The sequence below is a fragment of the Helicoverpa armigera genome, chromosome 27 (genome assembly GCF_030705265.1).
Source record: "Helicoverpa armigera isolate CAAS_96S chromosome 27, ASM3070526v1, whole genome shotgun sequence".
Lineage (NCBI taxonomy): Eukaryota > Metazoa > Arthropoda > Insecta > Lepidoptera > Noctuidae > Helicoverpa > Helicoverpa armigera.
Genome location: NC_087146.1, coordinates 4,953,037 through 4,980,635, shown reverse-complemented (window position 1 = coordinate 4,980,635; position 27,599 = coordinate 4,953,037). Strand labels below are relative to the sequence as shown.

The window sequence follows — 27,599 nt, the reverse complement described above, 5'->3', positions numbered from 1 at the left end:
GAGTGAGTATGACATTCTATTTGTAGTTTCAAAACTTCTCCGCTCCTCTTTAATGGAGTCTGAACTCTGAATCTTATCGTTTAAGATTCTGAACTGATCGGTTAATGACCTAAAACCCAAAACAAATTGCAAACTAACTAGTTGACGCTGGGATTCCCCGAGTAAGAAAAAGATTTACCAAAGAACACTTCGACGTCTTAATCAACAGTTCTAAGTAAAAAGAAAGCGGAAACAGCTTAAAGTTACGTTTTGGATGCTAACTGCCGACTGCAACTGCCGACCGCACATGCAGCGACTGCATGAAGTCGACCACAACTGCACTACTGGTTTGTATGTATTTACACGAAACCGTTTTGGATAGAAGCGGCAGCAGCATGTGCAGATTTTGCAGTCACTGTCAGATATCGATGTCAGATGTCAAGTATGTTCGCGCGAGTTACCGCGGCCTTGGCACATAAAAGGCCTTCGACGGAACACACGACGGTTTTTAGTCAGTAAGAGTCTGGCACTCCCTCACCGCTGCTAACCCACAGCGGGAGGGGCCATTTGATGATTTTTGGAGTTGTTAAAAAAAAGATGTCAGGTTTCTGGCGGTTAGATGTAAATACAAGTCAGTAGTGTAGCTGTGGCCGCCGGCAGTAGCAGTAAACCTCTCGATAGACAAGACAGTCGAAAGTTGAGTGCACCGAGCGTTGAAATGATGCCTCTATCCGAAAAAACAATAGCCCAAAAGTGGAACGTTTTAATCCAGGTCAATCAATAAAGTCTAGTTTTAAATTGAACGGTTTTCTATATCTAATCCATAAACATTGATTGAGCAAATAAAGCCAACAAATATGGTTAGCCCAAGTTGTCCTCTTTGAGACTGCGCTTAAAGAAGTGAATCAAATCGTTTTTGAATGTGTTAGAACTTTTTAGAGAAATTCGAAGATCCTAATTCCTTAGCACTTGTTTTCTCTCTTTATAAGGGCACAATTTTATCAAAATTGTAGTCACTGTAAAGTTTCTAAGCCCTTTCCCTAAGGTCTTTTAAGGCCCTTATCCCAAATTACTATTTGAGGTTGGCAGTTCTTCCTCCATCTTCCTATCTAATGTCATCTCACATGTAAGACTCTTTCGAGCCCTATCGTCTTTCACACAACCCACCCATCGTTCCTTTGTTCATCCTCTTCTATATCCATCCTCATTCATGCTTAACACCTTTCTTACGAACAGGACATGAGAACGGCCTGAGAAAATATGGTCCTATGATCGCAAAATTATTTCCGACGATTTTAGGCAGACTTAGAGCTCTCTAAGCTCACAGTTACAGCCCTTCTTAATTGTCCCACTGATGGGCTGCCTCCTCTCACGCGGAGAAAGATTGAGCATTAATCACCACGCTCTAAACTCTCTGAATTAAAATTCAGGAAGTACTTACACATTTCAATCTTCCATATAATTTCTTCCTCATCCTCTTCATCCCGCCTTGTCCAGATCTTGCACAAAACTTTGAAGATCCGAGCTGCGAATGATGTCATACTTGAACGATTATTTATGGCACACTACACTTCCACTTTTGACTTTAAGAATATCTTGCAACTGTTTATAATTTGGACAGTTTCTTCCAAAAGTTTGCAAAAAATCTACGCTCTAATCCACATAAAGTCTAGTTAACTAGTCCACTTCTAATTCAGTTCACAAATCAGGTCCAAATCTTAGAAAATCGCGCCAAAACCAACCGATTATTTGCAATCGTTCTCTGACACTGATCGTGTCGCCGCCAGCACGACAAACCGACAACTGCCTCCAAGATAACAAAGCAACGTTTTCCGCTAAAAGTAAAGATTTGAAGCAAAAAAAAGGTATCATAAAAAGACATGCAAATATGAAAGACTCTTTTTTCTGCCAATCTCGTTTTCAATTAGAACTTGATAAAAAGCTAATCTTCAGTCAACAAAGAGTGGGAACAATTTGCCTAATGGACCGTTCGAATTTCAAATTGGTGGTGAATAAAAACGCATCCTTCCTGCTTCCGTATTGGTCAGTTCGTTTTTCCCGCGTGTTTTGTGTATAAAATGGCGGTTTGTGACGTAGTGTCGTCAGTCTAGGGATAACCATCATCTTGAGGTTGTTTAGTGGTGTGCTAATTGGATTGCTTTTACTGATCTGGTGAGTTTACTTTCTTTATCATTTCTGAAGACATGAAAACCTAAAAAAATTAAACACAAAATTAGTCAAATTCTTGGCAAGAAATCAATCAATTGACCATTATAAACTGTCAAAAATAATATTGCGCCAAAAACCTAAAAGTAAATAAATAAATCCAAAAAAACTAGAACACATCGTCTATTTCTGATACGGCAGAACACTAGAGCACCTAATTTGCATAAACCTATTTGCGGGTCCAATATGGAGCATTTTGAATGTATCAAATTCGACAACTTTTATTTACTACCATATCCCAAAAAAAATCTGAAAACAGCAAAACACAAATTAATTTGGTTCTGTTTTGAAAGTCCACCGAATTTGCTATCATCACTAGCAATCATGATAGGCTATCGTTTAGTACTTAATAACTAAAATCAATAATACTTTTATGTTTTCGCATGAGGCTTTCTGGGTTGCGAAATATTTGGCCTTCATAAAAATATATATAGAATCCGGGTTCCTTTTCATCGTCTATTGAAAATGCGTACAAAGCTACAAACAGACTTATAAGATGATGGGAAATAGGATGTAGTGTGCTTACATTGCAATTTGCAAATCCGAGGTCCTTGCCAATCCTATCATAGTTTGGACAAATTCTCAATTCGGAAAATTGATAGATCGGTAATTTTATTTTCGGGCAAAACACGACAGGATATGCCTCCTTTTTTTTAGTTGACAAATCAGCAGATGACACCTCCCGTTGTGGGTATATCGGGAGCAAGTATATGACCTTTACTGACTAAAACTCTTCTTGGTCCTTCTAGAGCCCTTTGAGTTCCGAAGAGGTACTTCTTGATAAGACTGGCTGTCATAATTTCTGGCTTCTGTCTACCCGTGACGATTGCCAAAGTTTTTGCCCCATCTGAAGTATTTTATGTACCGAAGAGGATAGTACTCCTGGGTAACACTGGTTGTCTAACTTTCTGGGTTCTGACTACCCGTAACGACTGCCAAAGATGTCCAACTGACAGCCGGTAGCCAAGTACCAATTTCACGTGCCTTCCGAAACACGAGACTCTTGCTACCCTGCCATTAACAATCTTATCATCAATTTATCCTCACGGTTTTTAAACCTTGAAGGTTTGACGAATTTCTATACCCCGTGGACCGAACATCATCAATTATGGTAATCATTTTACTGACAAAACAATGAGTTTTTCCATTGTTTTTTGATTACGTAGAACTGTTACTAAATCTATATGGAACAGTAAGTAAGTTTATATCTAACTTCTAGATGTTAATTGGACCAGTTAGTGTTCAATTGTGAATCTAGTGTGTACTTATTTTTTTGGGCTACTGGTAAATATACCAAATTCTACGTATTTTTAAATATATTCTAGATTTTAGTGGATACCGTTCACTGCTTCATAATATCTGCGTAGCCTTTTCCCAACTATGTTAGGGTCGGCTTCCAGTCTAATGGCATGCAGCTGAGTACCAGTGGTCTTCATGTAGCCACTGCCTATCTAACCTCCTCAACCCAGTTACCAGGGCAACCCAATATCCCTCGATAAGAACTGTTGTCAGATTTTCTGGCTTATCTACCCGTGACGACTGCCAAAGATGTCCAAAGCCAGGAACTATAGTTCATCGTGCCCTCCAAAACACAGTCATTGGTGTCTAAGATATACTTAGAAAGTACATACAAACTTAGAAAAGTTGCATTGCTTGGTAGATACCTGACGTGGAATCAAACCCACACTGATACTTGAGAGGTTGGTCCTTTACCCTCTAGGCCACCACGATATCCGTGATATTTTAAATATCTAAAACTGATGACAGCCCTAACCATATGACGTGTTTAAAATGACACCACATCAAATGATTTTACTGGTGCCAGTCACATGACACCGCATTCACGAGCCATTGTTATAGTACACGTTATGGCGATTTGACCATTTGGCTTCCATGGTGGATCGCACCATGGTATCAAGGTGACCTCCTCTTATACTGACTTTATTATTGACTAATATGTAGTTTCACCCGCGTCCCGTGGGAACTGCTGCCTGCAACGGGATAAAATATAGCCTATGTTACTCGGGAAGAGTGTAGCTTTCCAACAGTGGAAGATTTTTTCAAATCGGTTCTGTAGGTTTAAGCCTTTATAGTATAAATCTAAAAATGATTCGATCATAAGGCTAAGCAACGCTTGGATCAGTCGTTCCGTAGCTAGGTGATCATGTCATGACGAGTTCCTAAGTGTTTCGGAAGGCACGTCTTACTGGTGTCTTTTGAACATCTTTGGAGACTTCAAGGATAGTCAGAAATTCTGACGACCAGATATAAGTTGGGGTTGAGGAGATTAAATAAGCAGTCACTCCACGTGGCACACTGGTACTCAGCTGCATCCAGTTAGACTGGAAGCCGACCCCAACATAGTTGGGAAAAATTAAGCCAAACGACTAGCACGAGTTATTTTTCATCTATGGATCTGATGATGAATCGTGGAAGTGTCTTATGTCTTATTTTCTTTTTATCAATACTCGGAAGTCCAGAATAAAGAATGACAGAATCTAAGAATCCATTGAGACTTCTTAAGAGAAATAAATATCCGTATTGTTCAATACATAGCTATGTACTTCAAAATCTATTCATCCGACAAACAAACACTTATACTTTCGCATTTACTAATTTATGGATGCACGAAATAATAATTTTTACATAGGTGCATACTGTTACCTACTCTAAAATAAAAATGAGGATACATTTTTTGTGGCTCCGAAACTACTGAAAAATTAATTCACTGTTGGAAAGCTACTCTCTTCCCGAGTAACATAGGCTACATTTTATCCCGGTACAGGCAGTAGTTCCCACGGAACGCGGGTGAAACCACGGGAAAACAACTAGTTAAATATAAACATGATTCCCGTGGTTCTACCTGCGTCCCAAACGACATTATCAAAAAGTAAATACAAAACTCCTATACCATATAAGTAAGCATTAGTCAAACAGAAAAAAAACTAGTCTGTCGGTCTGTCTGTCCTTCAGTTGTGCAAAAAATTCACGATCAGTTCAACGACCCGAGCACTCGCGAAATTACACGAGGTTACACGAACATCGCATCGTTAGGACGTACTTATAATATAAAGAAGTAATGTTTGTGTGTATGAAGAGGATAATCTTTGGATCTACTGAAGTGATTTTGAAAATTCTTTTTATCAGTAGAAAACTACTACCAGTGTCATATCTTAAGCTACTTTTTATTCTGTACGCAAGAAGTAGTTTTCTTAGGACACGAGTGAAATCGTATCATCTTCCTAGCCTTTTCCCTACTATGACGGGGTCAGCCTCCAGTCAAACCAGACGCAGCCGAATACCTTCGTATTTTTATAAGGAGCGACTGCCTATCTGACCTCCTCAACCCAGTTACCCGAGCAACCCAATACCCCTACGTAAGACTGGTCATCAGACTTACTGGCTTCTGACTACCCATAACGACTGCCAAAGATGTTCAAACAACTGCCTTAATCTGTCCATTCGTAATTAAAGAATTAAAACGATTCAAAACATTGAAATTAAAATTAAACATGGCCTCTGTGAGCAAGGCTTGCGCCGGCGCATTTACCTTAGCCGTCACGTGGCGTGAATATACAACTGTAGATAGGCGAGTAGGTAATAAACGTATGTGGCCTCACAGAGGACAATGACAGATGTGAATATGTATTAGTTATTTTATTGTCCTGTTAATAGGTATTAGATACGCGATTGTAGATATGTAAGGATTATGTATTAAGGTTTTTTTATCTCGTCATTAAGTAGATATGTACTAGAATAAATTAACTTATAAATGAGAAAGACACAGGCTTATTTTTACTATTGACAATGCAACCTTCAAAAAGAGTATAGGTACCCTTTTTTAAAAAGGCGGGCAACGCACTTGTAAGTCCTCTGATATACCTTTATTAATACTTAAATCCAATCATCGCCTTACTTAACTTTAACTTCTATATAGTAGACTTTCGCAGAGTTTTAAACAATGTAACACAGTCGCCATCATGCTTGAGAAGTTCTTAAAATTGAGTGGCATTTCAATATTTAGCCGAATGACGGAGAATAATTTTCCTTTCTAAGAAAAACGGTCATATCACAATAATCTATGAGATTTCTCGCTTCATTGGTGACTAATAAAGTACAAGAAATTACAGTGTGCGAGCCAAAATATTCCGTTCGCGACACACTCACCGAGTTTTGAAATAGAAACGTAATTAATTGTAGTTAATTTTAATTGTGCGGCCTCGAGACTTGAGATGACAGGATTATTTTTAGATTTTTCGCTTGAAAATTGATAGTGAAAACTTTAAGTGATTCATGTCTACTTATTCTAATTGTGAACTTAAGTTTTCTAAGCTTATTTAACTTAAACTATTGAATCTACTTTTATGTATCTCTAAATATGTGTATAACCTTTCCAAACATGAGCTTTTATTTAAAAATATATAAAAATAAAATTGAATCTACTTCATCAAACTTTCTTCCACATCATTTACGATGTGGAAGAAAGTTTGATGAAGTAGATTCAATTTTATTTTTATATCATAGTTGTCATAGAACAATAATTTACGATTTTTGAAACGCTTAAAAATAACCAATTAAACCTATCAAATTAAAAAAACAACACCATATATTAGGTAACAAACTTGCGTCACAAAAGGCATTTCAAACAAGTGTGACCTCTTTTTTAAACTCGCATAATCTTTGCCATCGTAACGACATCGTTATAGCGAACGAACGTAACGGCACGTTATCGTCGATAGCTTATCGCTGTGCGCCGTTTCCGAACGTACCTGCGCGCGCGCATACACATCGCTCACCGTTCCAAATTCAAACGAATTTAGAAATTGTGCAATTTGATTTTCGAATTTCGACTGCGTTGTGACGTAAGTGTTTTTTTTTTCTTTATTTTTTTTTTAGTATAGAGGTTTTGATTTTAAGGTTTTATATAGTTTTGGTTTCTTACCATGTTTGAAGTAGGTAATTATTATGATGGTTATGTTAGTTTAAACGTATGCATAGATGACGTCATAGAGTTAGGTTATTTTACATAATAATACGATAATATGGTCCGTTTCATAATAGTTTTTTGTTATCAATGTATGCTTGAATTATTACTTGAATGTATGTGAATGTGTTTTGGGTTATTTTGTATTGGCGATGCATTGTCTTGTCGTTAATATAATAAGTTATTTTTAACTGCTCTTTAGACTTAGTTCTCTTTAGAAATAATGACCGGAACGTTTAAGTAAATGAAATGTAAATTAATGCATTGGTATTACTGAGTATAGTCAAAGTCAAAATTGTTTATTGAAAGTGGGCTAGTTAAATTAGCACTTTTTCACGTCAATAAACAAAAGGACAGCCAATAACACAGTTTGTCATTTAAATGACACAAGAATCTTAATTATGTATAACATTATCTACACTACAGAATACTTAATAGTTATGTAAATAACACTAATATAAATAAATACGGAGGATTTTTTGTTTGTCCTCTAAAGACTCCGAAACTACTGAACCGATTTGGAAAATTATTCCACTGTTTTGAAGCTACACTCTTCTCGAGTAATACGATAGGCTATATTTTATCCCGGTACTGGTAGTAGTTCCTACGGGATGTGGGTGAAACCGCGGGAAAACATTTAGTGATTTATAAAACATAATAATATAAACTATATAAATAGCATTAATTTTTTCTGTACATTTGTATGTTTATTTTTGACTTTTCTCTGAGATCCGAGATAATATAATTATGTATCATATTTATAAGTCCATAATAATATATTTTTTAAACTAGGTACAACCGGATGAAAATAGTCTTTAACCGTTTTGTATGACGCACAAGATTCCTATTTTTTTATTATTATATTAAATTTTATATTTTATATCAGGTTTTCTCTTAAAAGATGGAAATTAATTTTGAAAGTGAATCAATACATATTGATTTTCTTATATAACCTTTTCAAATAATAATCTCAGTTTCTTTAAAACAAGCAAAAATAAAAGAAACGCCATCTCAGTTCTTGGCATCGGTCCTGGGTTCGATTCTCGGCTGAGATAAAACGTTGTTTTGCACCACGTTCGACCCTGTGGCTTTGAAAGTCAAATTCTTTTGACTTCCAGCTAAAATATCATTTTTATTTTAGTTGCAACGAGAAACTAAATATTCTATCCAACTTATAAACGCGAAAGTTTGTATATATGAATTTTTGCTCCTCGTTAACTCAAAAACTATTGAACAGATTTTAATGAAACTTGGCAGTAGTATAGCTTTAACATCAGAATAACATACATGCTACTTTTTATCCGTTTTCTAGAAGTAGTTACCGCAGGAAAGCGTGTGAAACCGCTAACGGAAGATAGCTTGATAAAAATATATCAAAAGTGCAGTTAGTTTAAGCAAATATTAAGTATATTTTTAGAATAACAAGGCATTAACCTCTGTAATAACCTTCAACTTATTTGCAATGGCTTAAAATATATGATAGTATTCCCCTTCATACATTTATCTGTACTAAATATAAATATAACTGTAAAAAAAAAATATTGTATGTTAGTTCATCCGGTACATGAGCACTTTTTAGGTGCATAGCTGTTTATCTAAACCATTTTTTATATAATAACTGTTATGCCTCGCAAGCAACGCCGTGGGAAAACCTGGTAAATATTTGATACAAACAATAAAAAAATCTGTCATATTTATCTTATACACACGAAAACCGGATAAATGGGAGTCGTAGGTTTGCTTGAGGGGTTCCAAATTTACAAAAAATACATGTTCAATGTACGGGAGATAAAATCTTTACTGTACATCGTTTTCAGTATTTGTTGTAGAGGTATAGAGGCAGTCAATAATACATTCATTCATTTGTGAATTCTTAGAAATCGGGTGCTAATTTTGCACTTGGTTAAAGAGCACTAAAAAATGTTTAGAGATGACAGTGTCCTCTTTCATGCACATAAGTAAATCTAATAAGTTATATCTTACATACATAAATATCATATTAATGACATTATCTGTAAACTAATATAAAGCGCCATTGTGTTAACACAACTCAGTTTTTGTTATAAATATTATGAGTCATAATGTTCTTCGTATTAAAAATAAATGACTTATGTATCTCAAAGTTTGAAATACTACTTTAGGGTTACAAATAATAATTTCAAGACATTCTGTAAATATGTATCTCTTAATTTGTTTAAACTTCTTGGTATAAAGTAGCTTATGTCCTTTCTATTTATGACTATCTTCATACCAAGTTTCAATTAAATCGATTCAGTATCTTTTGACGTGAACTCGCGACAAACAGTCATTTTCGCATTTATACTTACTTACAAAAAATGCGTTATCTCCAAAATGCAAAAAATATGTTATTTGAGTACGATTTTTTGGGATTTCCGTGTGCATTTTGATATTTAAATCAATCGGACACTTATCATACCTAAACGTCTATAAACCTAAATATGTAATCTTATCTTGAAAGCTACCTATCAATAAAAATGCTGGAATGAGCAGTTACGGAAGCTGATCCACTTAAGATATATGTATAGGCCTCACCAAACTTTCTGTCGTCACAAACCATTGCGCAAGTCGCTTCGTGGAACCCATCTTTGGGTGTATTTAGACTCGTCATCATCATCTCCCGAGCCTTTTACCGACTATGTAGGGAGTTGCTGGTACTCAGCTATTCAGCTGCATCTGGTTAGACTGGAAGCCGACCCTAACATAGTTGGGAAAAGGCTAGGCACTTGATGAGACCCGTTCTTTCGAGAGAATATCTAAAAAAATAATTTGATATGCATTTGATTTAAGCAGCCTTACATACCTATAACTTGTACATACGTAAAAGTTTTTATTGCAGCATCATTCGTAATACATAGGTACTTATCTCATTTTATTTTTATCATAACGAATGGCAGTTCGTGGAACTATCTGCCTGCTACAAAATATTTGTACAGTGCACTGTTTTAGAGTGGCAGTGTTTGTCAAAGTTGTATTATCCACTACGGGGGTTCATGGCATAATAATGTCAGATTCCAGAGTCCTAAGTAATCCAGAGTCTATTGTAAAAAAACATTTGAAGTATTTTCCAGTTTTCGTTAAAGCATCTACGCCAAGTCGCCAATACGATCTCTAGATTCCCTTTTAATGAATAAACAATTATTTATATTCATAGTTTGAGAATCATTGTCAGCTTGTGCAACAAAAATGTGCACTTTACAATTAAAAAGTGAAAGTATGTTTATGCGCTATTTGTAAAGACCTGTTCGTATGAACTTTGTATTTACGGGTAACAACACGGGTTGTGGCTATAAGGTTAAGCAACGTTTGACGCGGCAGTCCGTGGATGGATGACCATCTTGTCATGACGTGTTAGAGAGGTGGGTCACGGCTGTCATTTGTGCATCTTTAGCAGTTGTTACGGCTAGTCAGAGAAGCCAGAAAATCTGAGAACCAGTCCTACCAAGAGGTATCTGGTTGTCCAAATAACTGGGTTGAAGAAATAAGATAGGCAGTGGCTCCGTTTGCACACTGGTTCATCGTACAAACTTCTGTCTACAAGCAGTTCCTAAGTTCCTACCTACATTAAAACTATGTATGACGGGTTACATCACCGTCTCAGTTAATTACCTACAGTCTAGACTGGAACAATCAATTCAGTTAAATCTAGACCCATTAGTGGCTGAATGGGACCACTATAGAGTACTTAGGTATCTGGACTTTGGTCTCTCATTGAGGATACACCAACAGAGCTGTGGTATTGTTTGAAAGACCACGGTCCTGTACACAAAGGGTTAAAGAAGGAACATGATGGGTTTTAGTGAGAGTCTGACTCTCCCTCACGCTGTACTCATAACGAAAGAAGTTATTTAATGATTCAGCCTTTTCCTAACTATGTTGGGGTCGGCTTCCAGTCTAACCGGATGTAGCTGAGTACCAGTGTGTCACAAGGAGCAAACAACCAAATTCTTCATCTCTATAATATTAGTATAGATGAGTATATACTCTACAAGAGTGCTCATTTTCCCTTTCGCCGAAGATCGTGGTTAGTACATTAGTGTTACAGTTATGTTTAGACTGCAAATGACCTAGTCATAGTCATGTACAGTTTCAGTTTATGTCTCAAAGCACTATTAATAATATCTAGGTATATTATATCTAGCTACCTCCCGTAGTTTCGCTCCTGTCTCGTGGGAACTACTGCCCGTACCGGGATATAATATAGCCTATGTTACTCGGGAATAATGTAGTTTTTAATTCTATTTAGTAACTTTTTTTTTTAACGACGTCAAAAATCATCAAATGACCCCGCTGTGGGTTAGCAGCGGTGAGGGAGTGTCAGACTCTTACTGACTAAAAACCGTCGTGTTCCGTCGTAGGCCTTTTATGTACCAGGGCCGCGGTAACTCTTTCGAACAATCCCGCAGCCCCGGCAGATTTAGTAACTTCGGCGCCAAAAAATGTTTACTCTTTAATATATTAGTATAGATTATAACTGGTTTTTTACCGCAGTCGCACCCGCGTCTCTTTAAACATGTAGCGTATTGCCTTCCTGGACATATAGGGCTATCTAACTCTGAAATAAATTGTCCAGTAGTTCATAAACAAAAAACTCTTCACCTTTATAATATTAGTAGGTATATAGTTTTCATCATCAGACTTTTTATCGCCCCACTGCTGGGCTGCGGCCTCCTCTCACACGGGAAGGATTGAGCGTTAATCACCACGCTTGCTCAAGGCAGATTGATTTCAGACTTTAAAGTCCAGGTTTCTTCAAGATGTTTTCCTTTGCCTTTTATACATATGTATGTATATTAGTATAGTATGCCCGTTATATTTTCGTCCTAAAGTTTATGAAGGTAAGGTTTTGACCCTGTGCCCTTAGCAGACACCCACACATTTTCCGCTATTCGACCTTATTAGTATGGGACAATGATTTTAGCCTTCGTTTATAGATTTAGAATATTTTGTCTAAAAAAAATGTGGATATACTAAACATTATTTAAAACTATTTCTCACCCACTAAACTTCTCCAGGCCCATTTTAATCTGATCTCTCTCCGGTGGTGTCGGATTGTCGTCCTATCGGGCTGTGAGAGTAAAGGAGTAGAGAGTGCACCTGTGTCCAAGCAAATGCTTGTGCACTGTAATATGTCCTGCGCAGTTGGCTGATCTCTTTATATGAGAACAGCCGCCGTAGCCGATAATCGGCTAGGAAGACATCAATCGATCCAGCCATTCTAGCGTGAAACAAACAAAGTCATATTCCCAACATTGTGTCATACTAATGTATTTGTGAAGACATAAATCCCCACTAATATTATCTAAAAATACTTATCTAAAAAATTTGTATCTCATAATTATCAAGAAATAGGTACACTAGCCTGCATAATAAAAAACTATAGCCACCATCATACTTTAAAACACAGTCAATAATCTCCATACATTAATTTCACATATTATAGCAGAATAGCACGTTTCAATACCACATATCTTTCCGCCCTAACGAATCCATCACGTTATTCGTTATTTCGTTATACGACACTGAATCATGCGCACCACAGAAATAGATATGACGTAACCATACAAGTTTCCTGTACACACCAAATAAGCTAAAATAAACCTTATATACGTAAGATAAAGTCGGATTTCAGTTGAACAAATTTCAATGTCAGATGCATGAGTTTCGCAAACTAAATCATGATTCGAACACGTTTGAATATGGAGTTTGAAATTTTAAATTCCATTGTTTTTTTTAGGGTTCCGTACCCAAAGGGTAAAACGGGACCCTATTGTTTTCGCTCCTCTGTCCGTCCGACCGTCCGTTTGTCACCAGGCTGTATCTCATGAACCGTGATAGTTAGAGAGTTGATATTTTCACAGATGATGTATTTCTGTTGCCGCTAACAACAAATACTGAAAACTAGAATAAAATAAATATTTCGGGGGGCTCCCATACTCATTTTTGCTCGATATCTATAAATATATGTATGTATATAGAATAATAGTTTGGATGGTAAGGAACCCTACGTGCGCGAGTCCGACTCGCACTTGGCCGGTTTTTTAGGGTTCCGTAGCCAAAATGGCAAAAACGGAACCCTTATAGTTTCGTCATGTCCGTCTGTCCGTCTGTCCGTCTGTCCGTCTGTCACAGCCGATTTACTCGGAAACTATAAGTACTACAGTGATGAAATTTGATGGGAATATGTGTTGTATGAACCGCTACAAAAATATGACACTAAATAGTAAAAAAAAGAATTGGGGGTGGGGCCCCCCATACATGTAACTGAGGGATGAAATTTTTTTTTTCGATGTACATACCCGTGTGGGGTATCAATGGAAAGGTCTTTTAAAATGATATAAAGTTTTCTAAAAAACATTTTTCTTAAAGTGAACGGTTTTTGAGATATCAGCTCTCAAAGTCGTAAAAAGTATGTCCCCCCCCCTCTATTTTTATAACTACGGGGTATAAAATTCTAAAAAAAATAGAGGTGATGCATGCTAATTAACTCTTTCAACGATTTTTGGTTTGATCAAAGTATCTCTTATAGTTTTTGAGATAGGTTGATTTAACTGTAATTTACGGAACCCTTCGTGCACGAGTCCGACTCGCACTTGGCCGGTTTTTTTTTATGTGTTCTTTATTTGAATGTGTTTTGTTTTTTTTTGCGGTATTAGACTGTATGTGGCCAGTATTAAGGTGTGTTTTTGAATAGTGAGTTTTTATATGCTCTTGCGCATACTTTAGTGTCGTTCTCATTTTTTCGTTTAGTGTAACGGGCGTTATACGTTAGCGGCGTTCGCTTGCAGATAGCGTTGATAAAGTATACGTTTATCTGTTAGATAAGGCGTTATCTATTCAATATAGTTATTGTTGTTCCTCTGTCTTGTTTATTGATTGAGTTTGCCGACTTGGAAGAAGAGGTATGTGCTTTTTAATTATTAAATTTAAGTTTTTTTTTTATGGAGTGGTATTTCTTATAAATCCGAAGACTGCTAGAACGTGCTAATTTCAGTGATAAGTAGTCGATTTATCAACTAAGTTTATAAGCTACTTTTTATCCAAATGCGCGAAGTAGAATTCTTGCTCATTATATCCGCCCAGTAGGTATCGACTTGGATGAATAATATAAAATATCTTTTGATAAAATTAACAATGCGCTTAATAACTTAGGTACCTATGTGTTTCTTCTACATTTCGATAAACACGGTAATAAAATTGTTTTAGTACTGCTTTAAGGATAATTTAATTACATACTTATTTTTTGACGATTTTTTTCGTATGAGGAAAATCTACTAGATACCTATATTGAGGTAAATTCGATTCTCTTTAAACTTTGTGCCTAATAGGAATAACTTCATTATTTTATACTGAGTCTTAGTCTTAAGTCTGATGATGATGATATTTTTGATAACATTTTTAGTTGTTTCTACTAAAAAGTTTTCTTAACTCATCATCTCCCGGCCCTTTCCTCAAATATGTTGGAGTCTGCTTCCAGTCTAATCTGATGCAGCTGAGTACCAGTGCTTTAAAAGGAGCGACTGCCTATCTGACCTCCTCAACCCAGGTACCCGGCAACTCAACATTATTACCCCTTGGTAAGACTGGTGTCAGACTTACTGGCTTCTGACTAAAAAGTTTTCTCAACTATCGCGAAATATTTACCAATGTTTTTTATCGGTTAAATACACCAATATTAACTTTTAATTCTTTACAGTCAACATGAGATTACAGTTCGTTGACCTCGCCTCATAATTGGGTCATCGTACGCGAAAATTGTATAACACAGCAAACATACGTTTATCGATATTTTTGTATCGATAATCGATATCAAATCGATTAATATGTTAGGAGTGTAAATTATAGTTTAACAACTTGATATGCGGCGCTTGAATTGCAGTTTTGATACAAATTGGGTCAGAAATGAAAATAATAGAAATTAAAAATTATAAGAAAGGCTGACAGACTAATTATTTAATTTGTCACTGCCTCCTAAAAGTCGGTTTTCGCAATAAAATGACAGTTCACCAATTTAAACAAAAAAAACTCCCTCTTTTTTTTTGTTTGGTTCTTTGAAGAAAAGCTTCACCCTTCCGAGTATACATAGGCTGTATTTTATCCACCTACTGACAAAAGTTCCCCCTAAACGCGGGTGAAACCACGGTAAAACGGCTAGTTCATAGATAAAAGCGGTACACTCTTTTGATATATGAACTAGACATGTTTGTTTACTTAATCAAAGTAGTACAAACGTAGAATAACGTGAACAAGTACATCTAGGACGAACAAACAGACGGAAACGTGTAACGTTATCAAACAGTTTCACCTTGTTTTGATTCCGTTACTTGATAACACGTTATTTGTGATAACCGTTATTGTAACGAAATGTTATCTAGGACGTATGAGTAGGGTAAATATTAATTTAGAGTTTAAGTTTATTGTTCTTACAAATACATATTTGTTAATTTGATTGACGTTAGCTTCTTACTCCGGTTTCACCCACCGAAATGTCTAAAAAAAAATTTGCAAAGAGATAAAAAAAAACTTTAGGCTATCGGAACAGGAAATAATAATATGAAGTACTAATTCAGGGCATTGTTTTTCCAAAAAATGTGTAATATTATGTGATTGTTGATTGTAGTCTGACAAAACTAGTACTGGCAGATTGCATAATTACACATTTTTGCACTTCATTATTAATCTTACATAGTTCATATTCAAACACAACACACACAGAACATTAAACACTTATTTCAAATACACACAGCACACACCAATCATCTACTCGACGTCCGTGCGTCATTTTCGGGATCCATCAGAATACCAGCGTCAGGTATTCTACCTGACACATGCTGAGCTGGACTCCCATTCGGTGCAAGCGTAAGACACTGCACCACGCCGTTAATTTTTGTATTTTATGTTTGTCTTTCTACCCACTTCTTGTTTTGTTTTATTTCTTATTGTGTATCTTTATGGTGTCTTGTCGTTTGTCCGAATAAATGTTTTATCTATCTATCTATCTGATTTTTTTTAGCTGACCTGCTTTAAAAATCAGATTCCAAAACTTATCAGTAAAATCAATTTAATTTCACAACAACAGTTGTCAAAAAATATGTTTTTCTCCTTATCTCCGGGACACTCCTCGAGTGCTCAAAGCAAACCTGTCGACTTATAAAATCGTTTATCGATTAAATCGAACAAACATTTATATCGATATATCGATTAAATTTTATCAATTTCCTTCCGATGTTTTTTTGCTATATCTTTTTACCACAGGAAGTTTACTTTGTGTTTTATTTTTATTTGTTTATTTGTTGAAGCGTGTGACAGTATTCGACCTGTCTATATTTTTTTTTACATAGTAAAAAGTCTTTTTATCTCTTTTCTTTTGATTATATTCTATTGAAGTTTTTTTGTTAAGGAAGTATTGATGATAAATGTCGATTCTTCACGGTTCAGTGGTGTAGGTGTGGCTATTGTGGTAAAAAACGTAGTTTAAGTACATTTCCTAGTCAATTGATGAGATTGAATGATTTTGTTCGTAATCAGAAGCTTAAAAAGCTGTTGTCGTTTCTTGTTTTTTTTTTGCTTTTCTATGAACACATGATTATGATGAAGAACTTTGGTACTATAGAAAATCTTTTCTTTACCAACTAAACCGTTTTGATAAAAACATGCAAATAAGAAAATATATGTTTTTATCAATGCATCTTGACATTTTTTTAAGATTTTAATAAACGCGTAAAAATTATGTTACCCCAATTATGAAAATACAGAATAGGGATAACATACTTTTTACGTTTATAAAGTCTACGACAAAAAAATGGCATTAGTACAAAAACTTAAACGTCTGTTGAACACTTGTCGAAAAAAATTACAAATTATGACGTTAAAATAAGGTTGGAATTTTGCAGCCATACTTTAAACAACAGACGTTTAAAAGTTTTTGCGGTACGACGGAAAATGTTTAGCAACCCTATTATTATGCAGTCAAACAACACAATACCTACATAATATACACTCTTTTGCAAAAAAAACGGGCACCTATGCGAAATCTTGGTTTCAACGCCTTCACGTGTATTTCAAAGGGTTTTAATGACTGAAGGATGTTACTAGCATCAAAAGGGTTAGCCAAGCATGCGTGAGAGTGTATTCTAAATTTGAATTTTGTAGATTTGCTAAGAAACTGTTAAACCTTGTTTTGGACTAATTCCTGGTAGAAGGTTCGTGGGCGTTTTGAAAAGATTTTGACGTGATTTTCAGAAAACTGATAATGCAGTTTTAATGGATGATTCATGTACATTTTTGTTAAATCAAAACATTTTTGAAAAACTATGTGTATTTGATAAAATTTTCACCTGCTCTAAATGGTCTATGCTGATGATTGATGGCAATGTTAAGAGTTTCGGTATTTTTGCGTAAAGCGTTCTATTGTTTAGATATTGTGCCCTCGCGGTTTAAAATAACCCTTTCTCATAAATAAACACAATTTAGAGGAGTATCAGTACTTTGGGCTGCGACAAAACAAATTTAATGTTAGCAGAACCAGATCACAACTCGTCTCCTATCACACTTTGACATTAAAAAAATACCGAATTTGGTGATAAATGCAAAAATAACCATATGAAAAATAATGATAAGAGTTAAAACTATCCAAAAAGTCAAATTATTGCCGCGTTGAAGCTCTCGATAACTCCATAGGTGTCGGGTTACTAAACGATGATTTAGCTGAAAGGGCTTGATGACTTCAAAATGATTGGTAAACGTATGTTTTTTTTTTTAATGATCAGTTAGCCAATTATTGTTATGATTTAAGCAGGAAAATTGCTGTGGATACCAGAAAACCTTGGAATAGACAGGTTTATTTAATAAAATGTCCGTGGGATGAAAACCCGCTATTTGAACGCTCAGACTCATAGATCTTTAGAGGTCTACGGGGTTTCCCAACAGGCGAGGTTATTTAAAAATCAGTGATTACGAGACCTTAAGACCTCGTGCTCACAGTCTATGCGTTATTTTCTGTATTTTGTAGAATTTCAATATTTTTCAAAATGTCAAAGTCTGATAGGAGCCGACTTGTGAACGGCTACCTTTAAATTGTTTTCGTTGCAGTCCAAAATATTGGTACTCCTCTAAATTGTGTTTATTTATGAGAAAGAGATATTTTTAACCGCGTGGGTACAATATCTAAACAATAGAACGCTTTACACAAAAATACCGAAACTCTTAACATTGCCATCAATCATCAGCATAGACCATTTAGAGCAGGTGAAAATTTTATCAAATACGGATAGTTTTTCAAAAATCTTTAGATTTAACAGAAAGGTAGATTAATCATTAATTAAAACTACATTATCAGTTTTCCGAAAATCACGTCAAAAACTTTTCAAAACCCCTACGAACTGTCTATCAGGAATTAGTCCAAAACAAGGTTTAACCAGTTTCTTAGCATATCTACAAAATTCAAATTTAGAATACACTCTCACGCATGCTTGGTTAGCCCTTTTGATGCTAGTAACATCCTACAATCATTAAAACCCTTTGAAATACACGTGAAGGCCTTAAAACCTAGATTTCGCATAGGTGCCCGTTTTTTTTGCAAAAGAGTTTATATGGACCCAAACTAAGTTCAAGTCGGAGATATCGCCCAGTATTCTGGTAGTTCAACAGTCAAGGTCTTACAATAGTTAAAACATTCACTTACGAAGAAATAGAGCTGCAATGTGTAAAAACATTTATTCAGCTAGTCATCATCTGTCTAGCCATTTTCCAATTCAGCCAGTCATCATCTGCCTAACGGCCTAACCTTTTCCCAACTATGTTGGGGTCACTGGTACTCAGCTGCATCTGGTTACACTGGAAGCCGACCCCAACATACTTAGGAAAGAGTTAGACAGATGATACATAAAGCTTATCCATGACTTTAACATACATAATGTGGAAAAGTTTAACCGAAAATTAATCAATAGCTTTTACTTATGTATGAAGTATTTTAGGACAGTCCAAGGTTAAACATTTCTTTTTCATATTCCTACTACTAACGTGAACTTTTATGTCCGTTAATGTAAATAGTCCTTTTAGAATTTATGTTTAAGTAATAAAAGTATGCCCTTACTTTTTACGTTATGAAATGAACCGTGACTTTGTCCTCAAGACATCAAAATATATCATATACAATGTCATGCATTTTATAATCTACTTGATGATTCTCGCGCTTTAACCCTTATCCCAGGGGAGCTTTTTCCCGTACCTGGATAAACTATTAAACTAGTCTTTGACACTCGGGGTTTTAGTAGCTTCCCAATAGTGAAAGAATTTTTCATATCGGTTCAGTAGTTTCGGAGCCTTGATACGTTTAAGAACACATTAGATTTTTCAGACAAAATGTCCATGAAAAACGCCTTATTTTTATGTTTTTTTTTACAATAATTATCGACATTTTAACCGTAGTATAGTTAGCATATTAAAGTTGCTTTTCCTCTACCAAATTATAAATATGTAGAACACTTTCTCATAGCCTCACGTACGACCTACGAGGTCTAGAAATGGATCGGTGACCGTCAAGTGACGTCACAATGACAACAATGTCTTTGGCTAAATACCTACTAAATGAAAACTTTATTTTGAATACGATTTCGTTCCCTTCTCTAAGAAACTCTAACAGAAAGTCTATGTCCCATCATAGGCCCTTGACTGCCTTTCATTTGAATCGGTTCACTAGATTTTGCTTGTAAGTGCAACAAACAGATACACTTTCGCATTTATAATTTTACCAATGATTAAATTTTTATACCAGGTTTTTATTTAACCCAGTAGATATGACGATATGAATCTGATCCCTCGGGACGCTAGCTGAATCGCGGGTCAGCTAGTTGTCTATTATAATAAAGAAGACACATTTTTTTGTACCCTAAAACCTCCGAAATTACTGAACCGATTTGAGAAATTCTTTCACTGATGGAAAGCTACACTCTTCCCGCGTAACATGGGCTATATTTTATCCCGGTACAGGCAGTAGTTCCCACGTGACGTGGGTGAAACCGCGGTTACAACTAGTTTGTACAAATGATGTAAGAAAACATGTTTTCGCGCAAAATCAGGCCAGATCGTTTTTTGCCTTGAACTTGCACGTGTAAAAGTCTTTATATTTAGATAGTTTTTGATGGTCAAACGTTAATGTGCATTTTGTTCTAGATATCTGCGGCGAACAAATTCTATTATAAAATAGGAATACCGATTACACAATTGGTTCGTGTTAATATTTTTATTGCAAAGAAAATGAAAACTGTATTTTTAGTCAAATAACGTTGCCTATCTGAAGTTAGCTTTGGCTTGGTATACAACTTCAATTGTTGTGTTATGTATATATATGGGTTTCTATTTTCTATGTTTATTTATTACTCTTTCACCCAAAACCTGCCGAATGTATTTTTATGAAACTTGGCTACTCCGTAATACAATTTATAAATAACGTAATATACCTATTTACAATAGCGTAACACTACCTACTTTTTATCCGTATAAGATCCGGGAAAGCTGATTAATTTTTACATTAGATCTAAATCTAACTTTCTATCCATAAAATATTTTAGTACTAATCCTGAAAAATAATCTTACACTTAATAATAATAGATTTACCAAGTTTTTATACTGTAAACTGTCGACACCGTATCGAATTGATTCACCGTCCAATTCGTGGCGATTATAGTTCCACTCTTATTAGTATCTCACGATTAGTTCCTGTTTTATTTCTTATTTTGAGAGATTTATAGTGACGTTTGACATATGTTTAAATGTATTTTGTTTAAAACGCGTCCCAAACATCATTTTTTTTTTTGTAAAATGCTTTTGTGATTGAAAATTATTTGCAGATATATCTTTTATTTTATGAAACTTGTAAAAGTTAGTAAAAAAATGGTTACATAAAGGACTGTCAGTAAATTGGCTCTTAAACTATTTCTTATGAATTTTATAACAGCATAATTTAACTATTTGTAGTAGGGTAAAATTATCCTTTAACTACATGTGCCTAAGCCTAACTAATTACGCATTATTATAAAACACACATTTTTCCTCAATCAAAAAGCGACCGAAAATCAACACAAAACGCCAGTGATTTACGCCGTTATTTCTGGCAGTTAGCCAATAACGACTGTTTGTTATATACTCGTATATGCAATACTGCGTCAAGACTGCATAATAGTTAGTGGCAGAATTATGTAATATACAGTTTTGGCACATACCTATATTTCTATAAAAAAAATTTGCAATGCATAATCTCGAAAACAGCTGGACCGATTTCAAAAATTCTTTCAGTTTTGTGGTTAAGTGTAGTTAGCTTGTACATGAGTATTTTGCCTATGTTTTGTGTAATGGAAATGATTTTTTGGTCACACTATATTTAACATACTTCACAATCACAATCAAATAATCTTCAACAGTCGGATACATTTTTATACCGTTAATAACATTAAAAAAGGGTTTTTGGTAATATCGTTGGACCGTTTTTTTTATCCGTTATGTCGAAGAGTTTGTTTTAACACTCGAATCTCAAAAACTACTAAAGCGATAACGAAAAAGTAATCAGTGTTAAATGGACCATTTATCGAGTGCCGGCACGATGAGTTAGAAGTTAAGTAGTAGTGATGCAACCATTTTCAATAGTAATTAAATAATAATGAGGAAGTTAGATAAACTTATAGGAACAAAGACACCACTTATCTATAACAGTTATTAATATAGTTAGTGATATTATAATGTTTTCTGTATACATAACTTATCTTAGTAAAGTTATTTTATAACTTCATCCCACTGTAGATAGAAAATCCGTCTTATTCATCATCTGATTTCTTCCCGACCCGGGAATCGAATCTGTGACCGATATAAGTCAAGACCTGGCTGAACTGATTTTTATTATGTATGTTCTTTAATTACGGAATTACAAAAAACCGTAAAATATACCTAGTTTAGTTCTTTCCACTGTCGGATATAATTTAATGTACTTCGAATTCAATTAGTAAAGATTTTTTCCATAATCGATATAGTTGTTTAAGAAATGACTAATCCAAATGTATATTTTTCTCTATTTACTATTTTACATTGAAATATAATTTTCTAGGAATTTTCTAGGTATCTATAAAAATAATAGTTTTAATCTTGCCTAAACTCCAGACACTTTCTTTTATGAAATATAACAAGTTTCTAAAATGGTGCTATCATCAAGCCGCAATAGGAACAAACTTCCCACAAATGAATATCTAGTACAAGGTCTTCAAATTAACCGAAAAAATCATCTCTAATAGATTAGTTTTTGTTTTTACTGCAATTAGTCACAGATTGACTTGACCCGAGACAAAAACCGTTTAACTGATTTTTTTTGGTTAACCTAACTGGGTTTTTTTCTTATGTAGGTACTTAATTGCAAACCTTTGGAACAATTATTTACGCTGCAATCGTTTTTTTGCAATGGCTGACTGAAGTCTAAACGGTTAATCCATCTTAAGATAGGTTAAGGTACATGATATAAGACCAATAAAACCGAAAAGTCAGTAACAAAGCTAATTGAAAACTAGCAAAATAGAGTTGTCCATCAGAGCCACTAGTCATTCCTCATATTATCTCTCTAAAAATAAGTTGCTACCTAGTTGCTTCCAGTTGCCATTGAGAGTGACCAGTGATTCTAACGGACTCAAAATTGAAGTGTTCTTATGCAAACGTTTAGCAGAAATATTTGTGTACATCCCTTCAGTCAAACCCGTACTTTTTAGCCCCTTATATCGGTCAAGATTTTGTGATTTGAAACTAATGTTTCTTTTTCCTTGTCCACAGATCAACAGCAGCCAACCACACGCCGCTACACAACAAATGGATTAGCCTTATATTATAATATAAGCCAATCATATTTAGCCTAAGCATAACCATGACTCGTCATATAGTCACCGTTTGTATGTTCTGTCTCCTCTGCGCAGCCCATTCCTGTGGCTCACACATAGACATACAAAGCAACGGGATCCTCACATACGATGCGAGCATCAACGAACCAGATCACTTAAATATAGACTTAGAAGAAAAACGGTCTACCCGATACCATCAGAAATTGCAGAAAATTAGACAGGGGAGGTCCAAAAGGGAGGTAAAAGTTGACCCTGATACATATGTACAGCAGATCTTTAGGCTTTATGGAGATGCTGAGCATATGACGATGAATTTGACGGGGTTCAATAAGATGTTGGTGGAACTGGACCTGCATGAGCTGGTGGAGGGAGGACAGAAGAGTGAGAGTACCGGTAGGGGGCTGTACCCCGGAGACCATGCGCAAGATGCTAAAAATGATGTTGTTAATGTGAGTATATCTTGTTTTATTAAGACACTGTGTAGGGAAGGTAGTTTGTGGAGGTCAGATATGCAGTACCTCTATTAAATATGTGGATAGTTCAGATTGATAACTGACCACATGTATGAAAAGGCGTCATAGTTTTAGATTTTTATTATATTCCATTGCGGGTTGGCGAAGATCGAGCAAATTGGCGAACCTTAGGGTAGGCTTTTGTCCAGCAGTGGACATCATTCTGCGTCAGCCGATGATTGTTTTCCAAATCTGCAGTACTTATTAAGAAAAACCTGAACAATGTTATTTATTTTACCTTACCACATCAATGAACGTGAAATTAACATCAAAATTCTCTTGTTTCCAGTGTATGAACAGCTCAGAACTAATCACAACTGTTAACACTCGGTTAAAACCGCCACATGACCACGCTCACGAGCACACCGACCACCACATGCACGAAGCTGATGAGATCATCACGGAATCCACTCTTCAGACCATGTGCCCCATACTCCTGTACCAAAAACTAGCCAGCACCTCCATAGAAAGGACTGGATGTGTCAAAGAAACTAGGATAGGCAGAAGAACAGACGTAGCTCCCAAACATGTGCCCACAGAAATGGCGTACTCTAAAAATATGTATGCCGTATGGCTGTACTCATCGTTGTGTATTTTTGCTATCAGTGCTTGCGGTCTTCTCGGAGTAGCCGTGATCCCAATTATGCATAAGACTTATTACAATCATCTACTGCAGTTTCTAGTAGCTTTAGCTGTTGGTACTCTCTGCGGTGATGCATTACTACATCTCATGCCTCATGCAATGAGTCCTGCTCACGACCACGACAGTCATGGAGAGACAGAACTCGAAATACGAGCGTCTCACGACGATGGAATGTGGAAGGGACTCGCAGCTATGTTAGGTGTGGTCTTCTTCTACTTCACGGAAAAGGGTCTAACAGTTGTTGTCGAATGGAGGAAACGCCGCCAAAAGCTGGAGGAAGACAAACTCCCTTCAAGAGTCCGCGTCCTCAAAGACGAGACTGTAGGAGGCTGTTCGGGAGGCGCTAAAGCCCCAATTACAAACTCCACCTCAAATTCTCTCATGAAAATTTTCAAGCGAGACGAGAAAGGGGATCCTACAACAAAAACTTGCAAGCACAAGTACTCTGAATACCCTTACTGTTATGACGAAATTGATACTGATACTCATGATGACCATCACTTGAGAGACGGTATACCGCCTAGTCCTAAACATGGGAAGAAACACAATAACTCCGTGAGTGTGGTTTCCTCGAATGCTTTGAACGCGGAAGGTAAGGAGGAGCCTACAGCGAAGGATTGGCTGTTGAAGGCGGAGTCCACTCCAGCGGTTGTGGAGATGAATAATATTAAGCATAAAGAGGAGGGAAAGGATCTGAAGGATGGTGATAGTTATACTGTTATATTGAGGTGAGTTGGCTTTTTTGATGGAATCTATAACTACGTATAATAAAGCTGAAGAGTTGGTTATGCAAATCTAAGTAACTAATGGTCCGATTTGAAAAAACTCTCAGTGTAAGACAGTCCAATTCTAGAAGAAGGCTTTTAAGTAACTTTTTATCCAGATTTGCACTTGCTGGCAGAAGCTTCATTAGGTATTTAATGTTCTATAGAAAACTGCCTTTAAAACATATTTTTAACAAAATCTAACCATTTTTCTCTCAACAAATTATTTCTTCTTCTTCTCTAATTCCTTTCTTTCCATTTTAAGTGTCTTCTCGTAATTTCCAGGGAGCACTCTCGCGCCCACCACGGGCACTCTCACGCTCACGGCCACGTGCACGCGCCGCCCTCGTCCATCGCGTCCGTCGCCTGGATGGTCATCATGGGAGACGGGTTGCACAACTTCACTGATGGCATGGCTATAGGTACGTCTTTCCACCATCGTCAGCTCCCGAGCCTTTTTCCAACTATGTTGGGGTCGGCTTCCAATCTAACAGGATGCGGCTGAGTACCAGTGTTTTATAAAGTACGTCTTTACACCCTTACTGGACCATTGATCTAGGAGATCCATGGCATGAATGCTGTGTACAGTTTCACAGGTCCAATTCACGGGTAATGCTCCTGCTCCATCTGCGTCTTAACGCGTAAAATTTTGGCGTTACACAGATGTAGCCAACGTTTTAATGGCATTTTATACAAATGGCATCATTAATAGCATGAAACGTTAAGCGATAACTCGGGTGTCGGTTTAAGTGTAGCCAACGCGCATTTTTAATGCCCTAAATAACGTTTAGTTGTCCATTGACATTAACGTTAACGCTAACGCAGATGGAGCAGTAGCATAAGGTTAAATCTTGTCACGGGTGCAGCAAAGGAGTACAATAAAGGTGCAATTTAGGAGCTGCATATGGGAGTAAATACATAAAGGAGGATAAAAAAGAGAATATAAGGGGGTATTTAAGGTAGTACCTATGGGTAGGAGTACATAGCGGTATTAGATTAGCACTTATGAGAGTAAATCAGACAGCCATTAACTTAAACATACAATCTTTTTTCCAGGTGCTGCGTTCGCTTCGAACATAGCGGGCGGTTTCTCAACAGCCATCGCGGTGTTGTGCCACGAGCTGCCTCATGAATTGGGTAAGTTGACAAAAACATTACACCTTGTTAGTAAAGCAGCTGTGCTGTTTATCCAAATAAAATTGAGGCACTGGCCCTATTACTATAAAAATCCTTCTTCGACTTCCACGCATCTCCCTACACAATCACAGTCTCTTAGAAGACTGAAAGCAGATTAAGAACACAAAAAACTCGTCCGTAAGAATACTTACAATACAAATTACTAATTTAATAATTGGACACCGCCACACCACATAGTAATCGCTGAGACTAGATTCAGTATACAATTTTGTACAAAAAATCCCCACACGCGCACACACACACACACACACAAGAAAAGATTTATTTTGACTCCCAAAGAAACCAACAATTAAAAATACTTTTTCACTCTCCAGGTGACTTCGCAGTCCTCCTAAAAGCGGGTATGTCAGTCAAACGAGCGGTTTGCTACAACATACTCTCGTCTGGCTTATGTCTTCTCGGCATGGTATGCGGCGTCCTAGCGGGCCACGCGCCGTCGGCTACTCGCTGGCTGTTTGCCGCCGCTGCCGGCATGTTCCTGTATATTGCGCTCGTTGATATGGTAAGCTGAAAACTTATTTATTTAAAATTGGCTGCGAAATAGCAGTTCAGACCCAAGAAGACCACTCTTCAGCGCTTGCTATGTGCTTTTGTTGGGAAGAAGTGGCGTAGCAAATTCCCCAGTACGTAAGGCTGTTTTGTGCACAATGGGACGTTTTTGTGCACAATGGAACGGTCGTGTGGTTTGAAAAGCTGCTGAGTACCAGTGTGCCACAAGGAGTGACTGCCTATCTGACCTAAACGTAGTTACTCGGGCGATTCGATAGCGCCCGTCCGAATCCGTCATTATTATGATCAAAAGTTCGTTAAAATATTGTATTTAGCATTAAGCCCACCCATTGCGTCACCTAAATTTTGTATTAATTTGATGTAGTGTAAATAATAAACTATATAACTTTCTATCCATCCAACTTACTTACTAAATTATCCTCCACAGATGCCCGAGTTAAGTACATCGCACAGCAAAGAGGGTACTCTCTGCCAGTGCATACTACAACTGATGGGGCTTGCTACCGGCATTGGCATAATGCTGGTCATTGCTCTCTACGAGCACGACCTCAAAACGCTATTCGGCTAAACTGTGCAGAATAGCCTCTTGTGCAAAATAGGAAAATCCTGTGCAAGATAGAACGATCCTGTGCAAAATAGTACCAACCTGTGCAAAATAGTAGCAAATTGTGCAAAATAGTACCAATCTGTGCAAAATAGTACCAATCTGTGCAAATCGTGAATATTGTGAAATACGTTTAAACCAGTGATAAGTGCCAATCGGACATGTTTATCAAGTGTTAGTGGCTATAAGCAAAACGGTTTATGGTCTGTGACCATAGTGTACAGAAAATGACCATAGTGTAAAAAAGGGAAAAATGAGAATTTTGCAAAAATGTAATTGACGGTTAGATC

The 27,599-nt window shown here is 36.4% G+C and overlaps 1 protein-coding gene across 3 annotated transcripts in view; it reads left to right on the top strand.

The window, feature by feature from the left end:
* The window catches only part of LOC135118931 (zinc transporter foi-like), a 46,470-nt gene extending 19,080 nt beyond the window's left edge, over positions 1-27,390 (top strand). The window contains exons 1-7 of one of the 3 annotated variants that reach the window (XM_064042093.1): positions 6,930-7,067; positions 23,015-23,528; positions 23,881-24,962; positions 25,284-25,420; positions 26,055-26,135; positions 26,510-26,697; positions 27,133-27,390. In XM_064042093.1, the coding sequence (XP_063898163.1) occupies positions 23,106-23,528; positions 23,881-24,962; positions 25,284-25,420; positions 26,055-26,135; positions 26,510-26,697; positions 27,133-27,273 (2,052 nt within the window). In that variant the 5' untranslated portion in view covers positions 6,930-7,067; positions 23,015-23,105 and the 3' untranslated portion in view covers positions 27,274-27,390. Of the gene's footprint in view, positions 1-6,929; positions 7,068-13,968; positions 14,110-23,014; positions 23,529-23,880; positions 24,963-25,283; positions 25,421-26,054; positions 26,136-26,509; positions 26,698-27,132 lie in introns of those variants that run through there. The other 2 variants (XM_064042094.1, XM_064042092.1) reach the window with 2 other exon arrangements.
* The last annotated feature ends 209 nt before the right edge of the window (positions 27,391-27,599 follow it).